We start from the raw sequence: 16,538 nt of genomic DNA on the forward strand, positions 1-16,538 counted from the left end.
TTTGTTCAATGAAAGAAAGTTGGAAATTATTTCCTTTCATTTGTTTTAAATTCAACAAGCAATTGTTGCATTTCAGCAGAATGCGAAACGGCAGCAGAAAGTGCAGAACAGAGTACACTTCAATATCTGTTTATTTATCGCAAGTTAACATCGTCATCGCATATGTTCCTGGTATCGTGCAGCCCTAATGGAAACATTTGCTGCACTTCAAGTACTCACATTGAATTTCACGGTTGTTCCTGGCTGCTGCTGAGCGGCGGTGAACCCTGAGCTTCCGAACAGGGAAGCGACACCACCTCCACCGAAAGGGTTGGAGGTGGTGTTGGTCGACCCAAACAGTCCTCCACTGCTGGTGCTCGTCCCAAAGCCTGGAGGACACGATGGGAGGGAGACTTCTTCAGATCGTTCAGTTGTTTCATAAGATAAACAAATCAAAAACGACAATGGGACTGAGCAGATTGGAAACAGAACTGGAGCACTGGATGGTTGTTATTTCACTTTTGTAGTTAGTAGATACTTTAAATATAACAAAGAATTGCAAATTGAAGGCATGAAAGTGCTGCTTTACCCAAGTTTTACACTGATTTATATATTTTTCGCTATTGACTTTGACTTCTGTTTACCAGGCTCTGTTTGAGGTTTCTGCCTGTCCGCACTTAAGCTGCCTGCACATGATGGGTGGCAAAACTGCTCTGCGCCAGCCATTCCGTCGATTTCATATTTTGGGGGTTCACTGCAAAAATTATTTCAACTTTGACCTAGTTGCAGCTGACCTTTGAAGTTGCAACCAATTCCAGGACGATCCTGCGCCCTACCTTGCGGTTTTGCTGCGGATCATGTGTAGGCAGCGTTACTGCAAATGCTTTGGGGGCAATTGTTGGGTCTCTGGAAATTAAAGTGTGTAGTAGACATATTCTATAGTGTCCTGAGATTACTTCTATTATGATTTGACAATTAATGAACCAAACTGTTTCTTTGTACAGTCAAACTCATCTCCTTAAAAAGGAGAAATTCCAGCGTAAAATGAACCTAGGGGGGTTAATAACACATGTGTACCAAGTCAACCGTTCTCTGGGACATGTTTTCATGCTAATTGAATGTTACCAGTTTAACGCAAAAGGCTAATTAGCTTATAAAGTCAAACCACGACCGCTGTGTAACCAGTAACATAGTTCAAGCAGGCCATTGTTTTCCCAAGATGGCGCCTGCCTGTATACGTGAAAGCTTTAGTCTTTATAATCTATTTTTAATTAACTGTCTGTACACTTACAAATTTCTCAGTGCTTTGGTCATGCTACCGTGGAAGTGTGGTGCTATTTTGAGTTTTGTTAGCGGTGTAGAAATAGCAATTTCTTTTTAATTTACCCTCTGCCCCGAAGACTAGCGTTATAAGCTAATTAGCTGTTTGAGCTAAGAGTGGTCACATTTGATTAGCATGAAAACACATCCCAGAGAACGGTCGACTCTGTACACGTGTCTTATTAACCCCTAGGTTCATTTTGCGCCGGATTTGTCCTTTAAGACAGTCAGCTGTTTTTGAGGTCCCTACTGGACGAATTGAGAAGCAGGTTGTCATTACTGATCTAATCTGATGACATAAGGAGAAGACCCAGCAAAGGTGTGAGCTGTACAACAACAGTGGGGCGCAGAGGGTTCTCACTTCCAAACGAGGTGGGCTTATTGGCACCGAAAGCATTGTTCTGCTGGGAGAAGAGTCCGCCGCTGGTGCCCGTTCCGGTGTTGCCAAACAGGCCAGTGGACGTGCCAGTCCCTGCATTAAAACCAAAGCCGGTGGTGGGGGCGGAAGTTGCCGGCTGGCTGAACGTACTGGACCCAAACAGACCGCCTGCAGGAAAGATACAAGGACAGATTAGAGCAAAGTATTTATATATACACTACCGGTCAAAAGTTTGGGATCTCTTAGAAATTTCCATTCCAGACACAATACCTGCTGAGATCAGTTGTATTGTTTTTTTTAACCAGGGCAGCAGTTTTCAGATTACATTATGTGTTTACATAATTGCAAAATGGTTCTCGACTGTTGTAGAAAGAAGTGTCTGAAGAAACACTTGAAATTCATGCTTTTTGGTCTAAACGTCATACCCAAATTAAAAGTGGTACAGCTCCCATAGACTTTGACACTCAGGGGTGTGCCTGATATCATTGGAAAGGAAACACTCAAGTTGTGTCAGGGCGATTCTAGGCCTTACTGACACAGAGTTACAGAGGCTAGAATGGAGATTTTTTATTTCTGTCCAAGTTATAAATCTGTAAAATTATTAAAATACACTGCTGTAAACACATCTGACAGGTGACAGACAACACAGCATTAGCCACGTCTCAGCTTACTACAGAAAAAAATTCAGAAGCTAAAAGAGTCAAAAATGGATTTTATATGAATTCTTTTCTACAAATATGTCTGTGCATTTTTTATTTCTATTTGAAAAGTGCAAATAAAAAAAGCCAAAAAACTACAAAATACAACACTTCTCAAATACACAAACAAACCCACATCAATCACCTTTCCAATGATATCAGGCACACCCCTGAGTGTCAAAGTATATGGGAGCTGGACCACTTTTAATTTGGGTATGACGTTTAGACCAAAAAGCATGAATTTCAAGCATTTCTTCAGCCACTTCTTTCTACAACAGTCGAGAACCCTTTAGCAATTATGTAAGCAAATAATGTAATCTGAAAACTGCTGCCCTGGTTAAAAAAAACAATACAACTGATCTCAGCAGGTATTGTGTCTGGAATGGAGTGGAATGGGAATTTCTAAGTGAACCCAAACTTTTGACCGTTAGTGTACATCTTTAGGAGCTACTTTCTTTCCTACATTGACGCACATTTTTGTGCATGAATACATGTGACCTGTATGTTAAGCTTAGTTCAGACCAAAGATTCAATACGAAAAAGGAACATTGGCGGGAAAAGTGGAAGCCTGCGCCCGTGTCACCTGCAACTCAGTTGGTCAAATCACAAGTTGCTTGTTTTAGAAATTAAGGCCAATCAGCACATAGCAAAGTTAACTTGAACATGTCAGTTACAAACTGTGGATCGAAATGGTAGAGTTTTGGAGCGAAAAAAAGGGGGTTGTCTCATCAATTTGTTAGAGGAACAGCCGTGTCTGATACATGCCTTAAAAGTTACTCACTTAAAATCAACAAACTGCCGGCAGAAAACTGCGACAAAAATGCTGGAAAAAGGCCCCAAAATGTTGAAAAAGGACCGAAAAGCTCAGAAAAAAAAAAAAAGGGACAAAACTCCTATGTTTGTAAGTGCATTTTAATTATCGTTTTGTCCGATGAAAATGGTCGAGCAAAACCTTTTGTAAGGGTAGACGAAAAAATATTCATCCAGCTACAAAAAAAATCCTGAAAGTCAGAAGTTAGAACTGGAGTACAGAGAGTTGTTGCTATGGAGATTAAAACCCCATCTGGTTGCTTTGGTGTAAACTGGCCGGTTGTAAAACGTTGCACATCGACGCAAGTTTCAACTCGTCTCAGCGCGAATCTTTGGACTGAACCGGAGAAATGATGATTAGGTTTGCAGACCAACGTCGTCTCAGCAGGTAAAACCCTATTTCACTGAGACACTGAACAGCCAAACAATATGATCTGTGTACAAATTTTTTCCTTAACAATACAACTTTGTCTGTTTACACTAAAATTGATTTTGCATTCCTGAGGTATTCCGCTCAAAAGGAAGAAATAGAAAGCAAAATACACAACAATTACACACATAGTACAAAGATGAAGACATATCAACAGACATGGTAAAGACACATGTTGCGCGACATCCTCAGGACCAGATCTTTATTGGCAGCAAACTGATTTTGGTTTAGCAACAGGATAGACGGATATATAACAGAGTTATATGTAAGCCTATCTAAGCCTGTTAAAATAAAAAGGGACTCTAAATTAGAGATGGCCAGATAGCATTTTTTGCTTCCCGATACTGTATACCACTATCCCTGTATGGATGTGATTATTTCTATCTTTGTTTCTGTCTGGCTCAGGTTTAACTCTTTGTCAAACATGAACAAACTCAAACAATGAATGCAACAGAACTTTTTTATTTTCCAGTTTGACAGTCAGTTATAACAGAAAAAGAACATAAATAAACTACTTAAACGTAGATTTTCTTTAGGGATTTATTACGTGGGATCAGATCGGTGCATAAACTCCCGGACTTCCCCATAACAGCGTTTTAGGCAGTCTCGGAGCCGATACCTTCTCTAATCTAAATCGCCTGTTAGAAGGCAGAATATTCATAGTTTACAAACATGCACAGTGAAAAAAAAAAAAAAAAAAAAAAAAGAGCTGACAAACCAGGCTTATTCTGTGTGGTACCAAACAGTCCTCCAGTGTTGGCGGTGGCTCCAAATGCAGTCGTCCCAAAGCCTCCCGTCGCCCCAAAACCTGCGTCTGCAGTTCACGAGAGGAGAGGATGATATGAAACACAGGCTGATGTTTTAAAATCACTGGCTGCAACTTCAACAGTCACCTGGAATACTGAAAGTATCTCAGACTGGATTTTACTTACACCAGACTACATCAAAGTCTTAGTCTGTTCACTTGAAAAGTGTCAAGATCTTTTTAAAGACTTTAGAACATATTTTCAGATTATTCATTTTGAAAAAAGGATATAGAATCAGTCCGCTACACTGATGTCTGTAAAGGCCCAGATATACTTGCTTTTAACTACTCATATGTGTGCGTAAGATGGCTGCAACGCATATCCTTTGGAGCGTAGGTTGTACACATCTTCAGAAAGTAACTCTACGTATCCGCAAGATGCAATTAAGCACATAATCGTGGGGACAGCAGGTCATCTGAGAGGCAGGTCAGCAGCCAGGGATGATATGGCCCTGATCTGCTCCCTAGTGGATAACAGTTTAATCCTCTAGGTCAGGGCTGTCAAACTCATTTTCACTAGGGGCCACGCTGGAAAATGATAATCACACCAAGGGCCAGACAGTTTGACATGCTTTTGTTACTGCATGTCACTTTTGTTAAACATTTTGGTAGCTTTTTCCTCATTTTTGAGGCTTTCTCAGACATTTGTCACCTTTTTGTACACTTTGTCGCATTTTTGTTGACATGAAGCCCTACAAAAAAAATCATCAAAAGAGTTCCTTCTGGGGGAATTTCTGAGTCGGCAAATCTGATATTCTGCTTTAAATGTCACGTAATTACAGTTCAAAAAACACTTTCCTGTGGTTTTTGGTTTGGCGCACAACAAGGCGGGCCCAAATGTATTGTGAACCCAAAATGATATACGGGCTGGATCTAAATCTACAAGGGGCCGGATTTGGCCCACGGGCCTTGAGTTTGACACATGTGCTCTAGCTACACACAAAGTACACAGGCAAGTATGTAAACAATAAGGTTTACGTCACTGCTTGTCTACGTGTACGCATTGTTAAAAAGCTAGTATATCTGGGCCTTACGAGAATAATGAAGTCAGTAACTCTAAGTTTTGATTATTATGCAGCCCTAACCACAATGTTCTCCAGCCTCCCAGAGTTTTAATGACTCAAATGAGTAAATAAAAACAACTTACTTTGTTGTCCAAAGGTCGATGCTGTGCCAAACCCCCCTGTCCCTCCACCGAAGGGAGTTCCAAATGACTTGTTGAACATCTTGTACTGCTAGCGGGACCGCATAAGTCTTCTGTACAGAGACAAAAACAAATATCCACTTAATGAACGGTTTAAAATCATAGAAATACAACAGAGGAAGGACATTGAGCTGTTTGCAGTGTTCATTTTTATTAGTACAAAGCAAACGTTTGGAGAAATTCAACCAGACATCACACTGTGGTGGCGAGTCACGTAACCGGCGATCACATTTGTTAGTCTGTTTTCAGGCGGTGTGAGAGTCCCGTACAGGAAACAGGAAATATCACTGCCTTTATCTCCGTCACAAGCAACGACTGCCCGGGAGTTTGTGGAACAGGTGGCTGTTTTCCTCAGTCCCTCCGTCTCTGTTCTTTCTTTCTCTCTTTCTCCGGGAAATGAAGTTGCCTCCAAGTGCAAAAAAACCCACCAAGGAGGATTCCAGTTACAGTTAAGTGGAGTTTGGGAAAACTCTCGTTAGAGCTGGGAGGTGAAGAGAAGCTATCCAAATCGTCCTGTCACAACAGACGCACACTTCTCTCTCCACAAATATGACACAAAACACTATTGACCCTATTAATACAAAATACTTTTAAAAAAAAATTCAAGAATCACAGATGCTGTACATATCTGACTGGGCCAACTTCAGACCTAAGTCTGAAAGGTGCAGCTGTATTGCGGCTACCAAAAGTGGAAGTAGTATTCAGGTTCTTTACTGCAGTAAAAGTACTAATATCACACTGTAAAAATACTCTGTTACGAGTTAAAGTCCTGCATTCATACCCTTATCAGAAAATTGTCAGTTTTCAGCTTTGCAATTACGTTTTCAGCTGATCCAGGAGGCTTTTTAAAGATTTTATTTAGCTTAAGGAGGAGAACGGAAAGGAAAGAATTCAACGTTAAACCATCTGGAGATACATAGTTTCTACTGGACAGGGAGGGGGTGAAAAACTCATCTGAGAACTAACTAAAAGCTGTCAGATAAATACAGTACAGTAAAAAGTACAATATGTACTTCTGAGATGTAATGGAGTACACGTATAAAGTATCAGAACATGGAAATAGTTAAGGTCAGGTACCTAGACTTTGTGCTTTACAGTTTCAAAATCAAGTTGGATCCTTTTCGCCTGACTTCCAGCTCCACGTGCAGCAAACCGGATTGTGCCTTTACGTTAGTTAGCGCCGTCAATTTTAAATAAAATTACGTCAGGCCCAGCTGGTTGGGTTAGTTTAAACCACACGCGTCACTTAGCGAGTCGGGGCCTGAAAGGACCAGTAATAAACCAAATCAACACAACTAGCAACATCTAGCTTAGGTTCACGTTGGCGTAACAATAGCAATAGCAACAGCTAGCTAAGTACGTAACGTACGTTGACGTACCAATAGCATAATTTCCGCGTCAGCTAGCTAACATGTTCGCTCTAACGTTATTAATTAACCGCACCAACAAGTCACCTCTACCTTCTTAATGGGTAGCTTTTAAGTCAATATAACGTGAAACTGATTGGACATTCGCCGTGTTGCGGACGGTTGTTAGTTTAAAGTTACGTGCGTCAAGCTAATGTTAGCTTTCTAACCTTAGCTAGCTAGCTGGCAGTGCCGCTAACTGCTATGTAAACGTTAGCAAAACAAAAGCAAGACAGACAAAGAACAATGGTTACTTTCACGAACATTTACCTTTGACAACGTTGTTATGGATGTTCGGTTCTTTGTCGTCCTCCCTCCAACTGCGTTGACGCCACGGAGTCCAAAATGTTAAACGATAAAAGTATCTTTAGCTAAACATCGGCGTTAGCCGGATAGCTTTGTCAACGAGGAGGGAAAACTGTCGAGCAGAAACCGTTACGTCACTACGCACTTTCATACGTCTTGCGTCATGACGACAACGTTCCGAGTACTGCACTGGGGCCTTCTGATATCAATACAGAAACTCTAAGCTATTTATTGAATTAAAGGCAGTAGTGAAATGTAATTAAATACATTTACTCAAGTCTGTATTTAAGTACAAATTTAAGGTATTTGTACTTTACTTGAATATTCAATTTTCTGCTGGTTTATACTTCTACTCCACTACATTTCAGATGGAAATATTCTCCTTTTTCTCACCTACAGCAGTAAAATACAACATACACGTTACTGCAGCACTAATATTACTCAAGAAACATCAGCTAAAATAGTAAAACGCTGACAGTGACAGGAAACATTTACTGCTCTTTACTTTTACTTTGAGATACATACATTTCCTAACTTTCTAAACTCTGTTTTTAAAAGTGCTGTATGAATAAAGTTATTATTATTTATTGATTGGAAGATGGGTAAGTTTGGTTTAACCCTTGTGTTGTTGTCCCATCGACCGTGCAACTTTGTGTTTTTCTAAGTCGAAATGTCAACATTTTGTTGTTTTTTTTCTACACTTTTGTCGAAGTTTTTGTCGATTTATTTTTTGTCACCTTTGGCAATGTTCTTGATGATTTTTTTTGTCACTTTTCTCAGCTTGAAAAAAAAGAGATGTTTCTGTTGATTTTTTTCCTTCGTTTTTATAGCTTTTCCAAAATTTTTCACTTTTTTTCAAAGTTCTTCTGTCATAGTTCTGACATAGAAAGTTTTTGTAAACGGGTCAAATTTGACCCGAGGTCAACAAGAGGGTTAAGGTGTGTTTTGGATGCAGTTGGCGGTGTTGAGTATGGGGGGCCAGAGACGGGGGCAGCTTGTGTAATCCATGCAGGCTCTTATCTCCTGCAGGCAGATGAGTGTAGCAGTGAGACAACCGGCAGTGTATCAAACCAGTTGAAGTCAAGTTTAGCGAGTGTAGCTGCTTTACAACAAAGTGAGAAACCACAAAACTATATATATATATATATATATATATATATATATATATATATATATATATATATATATATATATATACACACATACAGTATACCCACCACAATACATTAGACTACACCACTGTATCTCTTATATTCTTCTTTGAGGAATTCTATAGTTTTGGTGCATCGTTAAAAAAAGGCCAGATTTCTTATTTGTGTGATTGTTTGCATTTAAAAAAACGGCAGCAGAGGGTTTAACATGCAATGAAGGACTAAAAAACGACAAATAAGTAATAATGTAGGCTGGTCCCAAACCATTTAGAGCCTTATAGACAAGTAAAGAAATTTAAAATCTATCCTAAAAGACACTGGCAGCCGAAACTCTCTTTCTTGTTGTAGTTGAAAGCCTGTCAGCAAAGTTCTTCTGTCTGTCAATTGATTGTTTTGAAAAAACGGTAAATAGATCATTTAAGTAAACCAATCGACTTGAAATAAATGCAGTTTTTCTGCATTTCCATGGGATGAAACGACCGTACTTTTATAATATTTCTTTAATGAAAGAAAGCTGCTTTAGTGAGTTTGAGTCTAGAAGAATGGCCAGAGTTTTGGGGCCATATTGCCAAGTTTTGCGAGAACTGTCTTTTTTCGTTTGTGAACAAACTAATTCAATTCCTGTTTTCTCACCATTTAATTTAAGATAGTTGTTGCTGCATCCACTTGTTTACTGCAGCCAAACCTGTTTTTATATGACAAAGGGTTTAGTCACTTGGGTTCAATAAAATATACAGGTGTGTGTCATCAGCATAACTGTGACAATTAAGCTTATGAAGTTTAATTAATTCCATGTTTCTTAGGGTAAAACTTCAGCCTTGGCTGTGAAGACTGAGAGTTTCAGTCAACAACATAAATGGTAAACAAAAGCAGATCTGATGGTCTTGTCTCTGACTCCATAGATCAGAGCACTCAGACACAGAGGGAGAATGATGATAAGCGCATAAAAAACATTCTGTATCTGCACAAGCACTATCCTCGTAACAACTTTTGAGATGGCTACAATTAACGAGTTGTGCATAGTTGATAAGAGACTGAGGCCCAGCTGCACCAGATGCAGCAGCAGTGTGTTACGAGCTTTGTCTGTGGAGGCTGACTTGGCTGCCATCATCACATAACTGCCACACCAGCTGATACAAAGAGAAAACAAGTGAACACTTTATCATAATTATCATTATCGTTTTCTTTTCCAGAATCTCCAGGTTTTCAAATCTAACAGTAAAGTAACTCATGTGAGTGTATTAAGTAAACTGAATATCCAAACCACAATAATTTCCACTGCTGTTTTCTGATTGTGACAAAGGAAGAGTGCCTCACTGTATTCAGAATGAGGCCTTTATCCAAATTTAACATTTTCGACTAAGACTTGGGGGATATGTCGGTATTATTCAGGTTTCAGAAGCATTCTTTGGACATGTATACAGCGCATTCAGAACAAGCGTCTCAATCAGGGTTTTTACTGCAGTTTGTGACAGTTTATGGTCAGCTCTGTGCGTCGCTATCGTTGTTGTACACAAACCAGCCAGCTGACAGTTTGCAGGGCTGCAGTAGAGATGCATGGCCAAAAGAGAGGTGCATAAACAAAAAAAATTATGCAGGGTGCGTACAGGATCAGGACGGAGGAGGCCACTGAAATGATAGATAGAACTGGGGAAATTAAAGGTGAGCATTTGCATTTGATTACATTGCTGGTCGATTCGGGTTGCCGGTTACAGCGTTCTCGCGCAATACTGGACCAATGTTAATGATTTTTGTCCACATAAATCCCTTATACATTACATATAATAAATAGGAAATCAGGGTCTAGGTTTGAAAAATACTACTGGGAAACTACAGGAGTTTTCAGTTTGTTACTTGCTAAATCAAGGATATGCTTCTTCTTGGGTTGTTAAGACTACATTTACAAGCAAATACAAAGCGTGATCCTTTTCATGAAGTCTAGGGTGAGGCCAAAAGAAAAGAAGGAGAAACACAGCTACTTTTAAACATTACCAAAGACTTGGATATCAACAGGTTTTTGGATATGAGGTGACCTTTTCAAGAAGCTGGCTGAAGTAATGAAAGAGGGACGCTGTGTTTGCACAGTCCAACAATTCAATTTAGTCAGTTTATTTAAGAAGGGGACAGTGCAAATTAATAAAATGCATAATTATACATGGGTAAAATTGGGGAAAGTGAAAAAAGGCTTTTACCACCACTTTTTCATCTGGGTAGATACCCTGGCCTATGAATGTGGAATGTTCCTGCAAACAAGTCCTCAGTGAACCAATGGTGGAAAGCAGTGGTGGCCTAAAGGTTAGAGAAGCAAGGTTGATATCCATATCCATTCCATTCGTTGTGTTATTGTTGTCTAAGTCACTGGATGCCTAAAAATTCCCTCGGATGAATAAAACATGTAATGTAATGTAATGAATAAAAAAAATTCTATTTTGCATGACTGCATGTAATGGGATGCAAAAACCGTTATATATATATATATATATGACTATTCTAAGCCATCATTTTATATCCATTCCATTCGTTGTGTTATTGTTGTCTAAGTCACTGGGCTAAAAAAGGATCATGGGACTAGGTTATTAGTGTTGTTTAAGTGTTTAGTTTAACTGGGTAAATGATGTTAGTGTTTTTGTTACGTTACCTAGGTTTTAGTCTTGATAATGTGTTCATGTTTATTTACATTTGTTGGGTTACCATGACTGAAACACTGGGGTAGGTTGATGACCTCTGTGTATTGAGTGTGTGTAGTGGTTGAATAAACTTCCACAGAGTTCTATATCTCTGGCTCTTTGACTTCTTCCTTCTTCTATCTATCTATCTATCTATCTATCTATCTATCTATCTATCTATCTATTAAAGCTCCATTTCTGTCTCTAACATATACTCACACAAACAGATCTCTAACATATAAATGTGCAGATAACAGCTAGGGTATAGTCAATTCCATTAAATTTTAGTTACAGTATATATAGTAGAAGTAGTGGTATATTCTTTATTTATTCATGTTGGCACAGAGTGATAATTACTGTCGACAATTACAATTACAATAATTACTGTTTATTTCACATTACAAAACAACTACTTTATTAATATTTTTTATGCGCCAGCAAAAGTTTCCACCTTCCAAATATATTTTTACTTCCTACACTGGCCCCATATGAGAGGTTGTGATTGGTCTGGCCATGGCCTGGCTGGAAATATCTGAATGCGAGGGGGGGTTGGACGTATCTGTCAGAGCAAAAAAAAACATGAGCTCGAGTATTTGTCTGGTTTCCAGGCTGTAATAACCCTCTCTCTCTTTTTCTCTCCCCATTTGCATCTCTGTCTCTGAACTATCGAAAAACGGCAATAATATTAAAAAAAAAGAAACAAAAATATGCCTAAACATCTACATTTCTGGCTGAATGTTATGAGTTTTAAACTAGTTGTCAGTGGTCCACATGATCATGATCAATAACCAGGACTATGGTTTTTATCAATATTTATTTGCAGAAAGTTAGAAGCCATCCAGTCTTTGATGGCAGCAAGATTGCTATAATTTTCAGGATTAAACAAGACAGTGGCACCGGCAGGATTCTATTGCAGAGTACGTTGAAGAACCTCTCATTCAGTAACTCATATGAAGAGTCGTGTAGAAGGCCAATTACACCACAAGCAGCCACTTACACAGAAGTGCACACACACACACACACACACACACACACACACACACACACACACACACACACACACACACACACACACACACACACAGACAGTTTCACAGATGGTCAAAAAATGTAGTCATAACTGTAGTGATTTTCAACAAAAATAATATAGGCTTATCTAAATAAGCAAGTGAAAGGCGAGTGTGTGAACTTCTTTCAGACGCGTTTTCTGGGCTATAAATAAACTAATGTCCAGTTTGTTTGTAACTTTGGATTTGCAGATCCATTTATTGACAGTTCAGTATACACATGCTCACTGTAATGTTCCACTACGAGTCGGAGACAAGATTAAAGTTCTCAGATTGACCCGTTTTATAAACCACTCAAAACAGTGCAGAGAAAACCTACAGATGTGTTGCAGTGTGACACAAAAAAACAGAGCTCTCAATCCACGGTAAAATCCAACCCTGTTATCAACAACAACAACAACAGAGGTGCATAAACAAAAAAATGTATGCAGGGTGCGTACAGGATCACGACTGATGAGGCCACTGAAATGAGAGATAGAACTGGAGAAATTAAAGGTGAGCATTTGCATTTGATTACATTGCTGGTCGATTGGGGCTGCCGGTTACAGCGTTCTCGCTCAATACTGGACCAATGTTAATGATTTTTGTCCACATTAATCACTTATACATTACGTATAATAAATAGGAAATCAGGGTCTAGGTTTGAAAAATACTACTGGGAAACTACAGGAGTTTTCAATTTGTTACTTGCTAAATCAAGGATATGCTTCTTCTTGGGTTGTTAAGACTACATTTACAAGCAAATACAAAGCTTGATCCTTTTCATGAAGTCTAGGGTGAGACCTTAGCCTTGGCTGAGATGACTGAGAGTTTCAGTCGACAACATAAATGGTTCATGAGGACAGGTCTGATTGTCTGATCTCTTATGCCATAAATGAGAGAACTCAGACATCTGGGCAATAGGATAATACAAACATTTAAAACATTATAGGCACGCACAAATACTATCCTTGTTACAATTCTAGAAAGAGCTATGAGGATGGGGCTGTAAATGGTTGAAGAGAGACTGAGGGCTAGCTGCCCCAGATGCAGCAGCAGTGTGTTACGAGCTTTTTGTGCTGAAGCTTTGTCTGTAGAGGCTGACCTGGCTGCTATCATCACACCAATATAGGATGATATGACTGCCACACCCGCTGATACAAACAGAACACAAGTGTACACTTTATCATAATTATCAGACATCCGGCCAAGAAACATGGATATGTGAGAGCAAAACTCTTTCATCTCCAGGCTCTCTAGATCTTTAAATGGAAAATCTAACAGTAAAATAACTCGTATGAGTGTATTTAGTAAACAGAAGACCCAAACCACAATGATAGCCACTTCTGTGTTTCTGATGGTGATGATGATAGAGTGCCTCAGTGGGTAGCACACAGCTACATATCTCTCCAGAGACATCACCACCAGTGTGAGGGGAGAGATTTCATTTGTGAGATCAGCGAGCATGGTGAGAACACCACATAAAGGATATGTCAGCCTTAGTATAGAAACAGCCAGTATGTATAGTAATTGGCTCAGTGCCATCAGTACAGTGTCTGCAAAAAGGAGGTTAAACAGAAGAATGTAACGAGAAGTCTCACGAAAAACAGTTTTACTCCTCAAGGTGAATAACATGGTCCCATTAATGTAGAGAAACACACAGCACGGCACTGTAGTCAGAGTGGAGAATAACAATCTTTCCAGTAACCCCTGATACTGCTGTTCAGCAGTGACATTGGTCAGAGACTGATTTGCATATGACATGTTAAGACAGTCACCTATTGAACACAATGAATTTCTTCCAACAACTAAGATCCAACGTCAGCAGATATGCTTATTGAGTCCACATGAAAAATCTAAAATCGTCCACGTACATTTTCCCCTCTCAACAGTTAGCAGATTAAGGGTCTGTGCTTGCTTCCATGTGAGCAAAGCTGGTCTGTAAGGTTTGTCCACACTTATATACTGTATATGAGCTCTGTCTTCACACCCATTTCATGTGACACTATCACATGTCCGTATGGCATCCGGATTATGTCATATCTCATGAGCGTGATAAAAAATGCTCCACAAGCAAATGATATAGTTTCACACTGGCAGATATCACTCTTGATTAGGGTTGGGTACCGAAACTCGGTGCCAATAGGGAACCGGTGCCGACGTAAACGGTAGTAACGAGACCGAATAAGAAGGAAAGTTTCGGTGCCTCATTTCGGTGCCTGACTTTACACTACACCTGACAGCATGTAACGTTAGCCTACCTTTAGCTAGCAGCTGGATTAATCACGGTTAAAATGCTGACAGCTAACGTTAAACAGTGTAAAGTGTGACTGTATTTCACTGTGGAGGACTTCTACAGCGGGATGTAACCATCTGCTCTGCAGCGCAGCAGCTGCCGTTGTCGCAATTCATAGATATACATTATGTTTATATGGTCGGAATTAAACAACACAGACGGTGCGTTCACTTGCAGCTGCCGTTGTCGGAATTAAACAACACAGATTCACTTAAAACTGGTAGCCTCGTGGTGCATTCACAGTAATTGTAAAATACCCTTTTCCCATCTGGGGTTCAACAGCAATTTACTGGTGAAATAAGTTATTGTTATAGTTATTACGTTATTATTAAATCTTTAATTTTGACCATGGCCTTAGCATTAAACAAGTCACTGACTGTTGTTTACTACCCTTATTTTTTTTTTTTTTTTTTTTTATTGAAAAGTACCGGTTCAGGCACCGTTTACGGACCGGCACCGTTTTAAAAGTATCGATTTAGCACCGGAATCGAAAATAGAAGCTGGCTGAAGTAATGAAAGAGGGACGCTGTGTTTGCACAGTCCAACAATTCAATTTAGTCAGTTTATTTAAGAAGGGGACAGTGCAAATTAATAAAATGCATAATTATACATGGTTAACAATGCCAGAATTAGCCAAAAGGCTGTTTTACATCTGTAGTACCCTGGCCTCGATGTACACAAGTCCGCCAGTCCGTTGGAAAGCAGTGGCTTGAGTAAGGCCCTAACCCAACTGCTCCAGTGGAGCTGCTCTTGTGGAGTTCTTTTTTTTAATGGAAATTTTAGCAGTTCAAGCCAAATGAATAGCTTGAAATGGTACAAAGGTAAGTGGTGAACTGCCTGAGGTTAAAAAACTGAAAAATAATGTACATTTCAGAATTTTACAAAAAGGCCTTTTTCAGGGAACAAGAAATGGGTTAACAACGTAAAGCTGTTCTGCAGCTATGGAGGTTGATCAAGCTTTGAAAGTTGGTGCTACCAATTCCCACAGGTGTTCCAACTTGTCTGGATTACTTACAACCCCCTCTGTTTGTTTAAAAGTATTGTTGGAACACACTGTGGTACCATACCGTCGTGAGCATTATTTGATCAGTATTATACTGCAGAAAGTAGTGTGTTGCTATAAAAGTGGCGGGGAAAAGGCAATTAACAATGGAAGAGAGACAGACCATCATAACACTTAAGAATGTTGGTCTTTCCTACAGAGAAATTGCGAAGAAAGTCAATGTGTCAGTGAGTACAGTATTCTTCACCATCAAAAGGCACTTAGAAACTGGGGAAACTCTGACAGGAAGAGGTCTGGCAGACCCAAAGCCACAACAGAATCAGAAGACAAGTTTCTGAGAGTCAACAGCTTGCGTGATAGGCGGCTCACAGGATAACAGCTTCAAGCAGAGCTTAATAGTGGTCGTAATGAGCAAGTCTCAGTTTCAACTGTAAAGAGAAGACTTTGAGCTGCAGGTTTGATAGGTCGAGTTGCAGCAAGAAAGCCATTGCTAAGACGTCAGAATAAGAAAAAGATGCTTGCCTGGGCCAAGAAACACTGCCAATGGACTACTGGAGACTGGAAGAAGGTGCTATGGACTGATGAATCAAAATTTGAAATCTTCGGTTGATCACGCAGGATTTTTGTACGCCGTCGAATAGGCGAAAGGATGGTTGAGTGTGTGACATAAACTGTCAAAATGGAGGAGGAAGCTTGATGGTCTGGGGCTGTTTTGCTGGATCCAGGGTCGGTGATTTGTACAGAGTGAAAGGCACCCTGAACCAAAACGGCTACCACAACATTTTGCAGCACCATGCAGTACCCTCTGGTATTCGCCTAGTTGGTCAGGGGTTCATCCTACAGCAAGATAATGACCCAAAACATAAATCGAAGCTATGCCAGAACTACCTTAGCAAAAAAGAACAAGATGGTAAGCACATTTAATGAACATGTACAGCAGTAAAAGTGCCAGATTATAGCCCAAAGGCTAATTTCCATCTGTAGTCCCAATTGGCAGATATAAATTACAATAACAGGACATTAACATCTACTATATAAA

At 39.7% G+C, this 16,538-nt stretch overlaps 2 protein-coding genes and 1 pseudogene across 6 annotated transcripts in view; all 3 read right to left on the bottom strand.

Moving 5' to 3' along the window:
* nup98 (nucleoporin 98 and 96 precursor) overlaps positions 1 to 16,538 on the bottom strand; it is a 138,020-nt gene that overhangs the window by 47,637 nt on the left and 73,845 nt on the right. For 2 of the 5 annotated variants that reach the window (XM_028595670.1, XM_028595667.1), the window contains exons 1-5: positions 7,302 to 7,524; positions 5,569 to 5,678; positions 4,335 to 4,430; positions 1,661 to 1,846; positions 220 to 395 (exon numbers count right to left, since the gene is read on the bottom strand). In XM_028595670.1, coding sequence (XP_028451471.1) covers positions 220 to 395; positions 1,661 to 1,846; positions 4,335 to 4,430; positions 5,569 to 5,647 — 537 coding nt within the window. In that variant the 5' untranslated portion in view covers positions 5,648 to 5,678; positions 7,302 to 7,524. Of the gene's footprint in view, positions 1 to 219; positions 396 to 1,660; positions 1,847 to 4,334; positions 4,431 to 5,568; positions 5,679 to 7,301; positions 7,525 to 16,538 lie in introns of those variants that run through there. The other 3 variants (XM_028595668.1, XM_028595669.1, XM_028595671.1) reach the window with 2 other exon arrangements.
* LOC114566271 (odorant receptor 131-2-like) lies at positions 9,333 to 9,865 on the bottom strand (annotated as a pseudogene).
* LOC114566272 (odorant receptor 131-2-like) lies at positions 12,993 to 13,964 on the bottom strand. Its single transcript, XM_028594600.1, has one exon. It carries the CDS (start codon positions 13,962 to 13,964, stop codon positions 12,993 to 12,995), a length of 972 nt encoding a protein of 323 aa, XP_028450401.1.

The sequence above is a fragment of the Perca flavescens genome, chromosome 13, assembly GCF_004354835.1.
Source record: "Perca flavescens isolate YP-PL-M2 chromosome 13, PFLA_1.0, whole genome shotgun sequence".
Classification (NCBI taxonomy): Eukaryota; Metazoa; Chordata; class Actinopteri; order Perciformes; family Percidae; genus Perca; species Perca flavescens.

What these genes read in the sequence shown, in the direction of transcription:
- LOC114566272 (XM_028594600.1), bottom strand. Translation starts at nt 13,964, where the DNA reads ATGTCATATGCAAATCAGTCTCTGACCAATGTCACTGCTGAACAGCAG.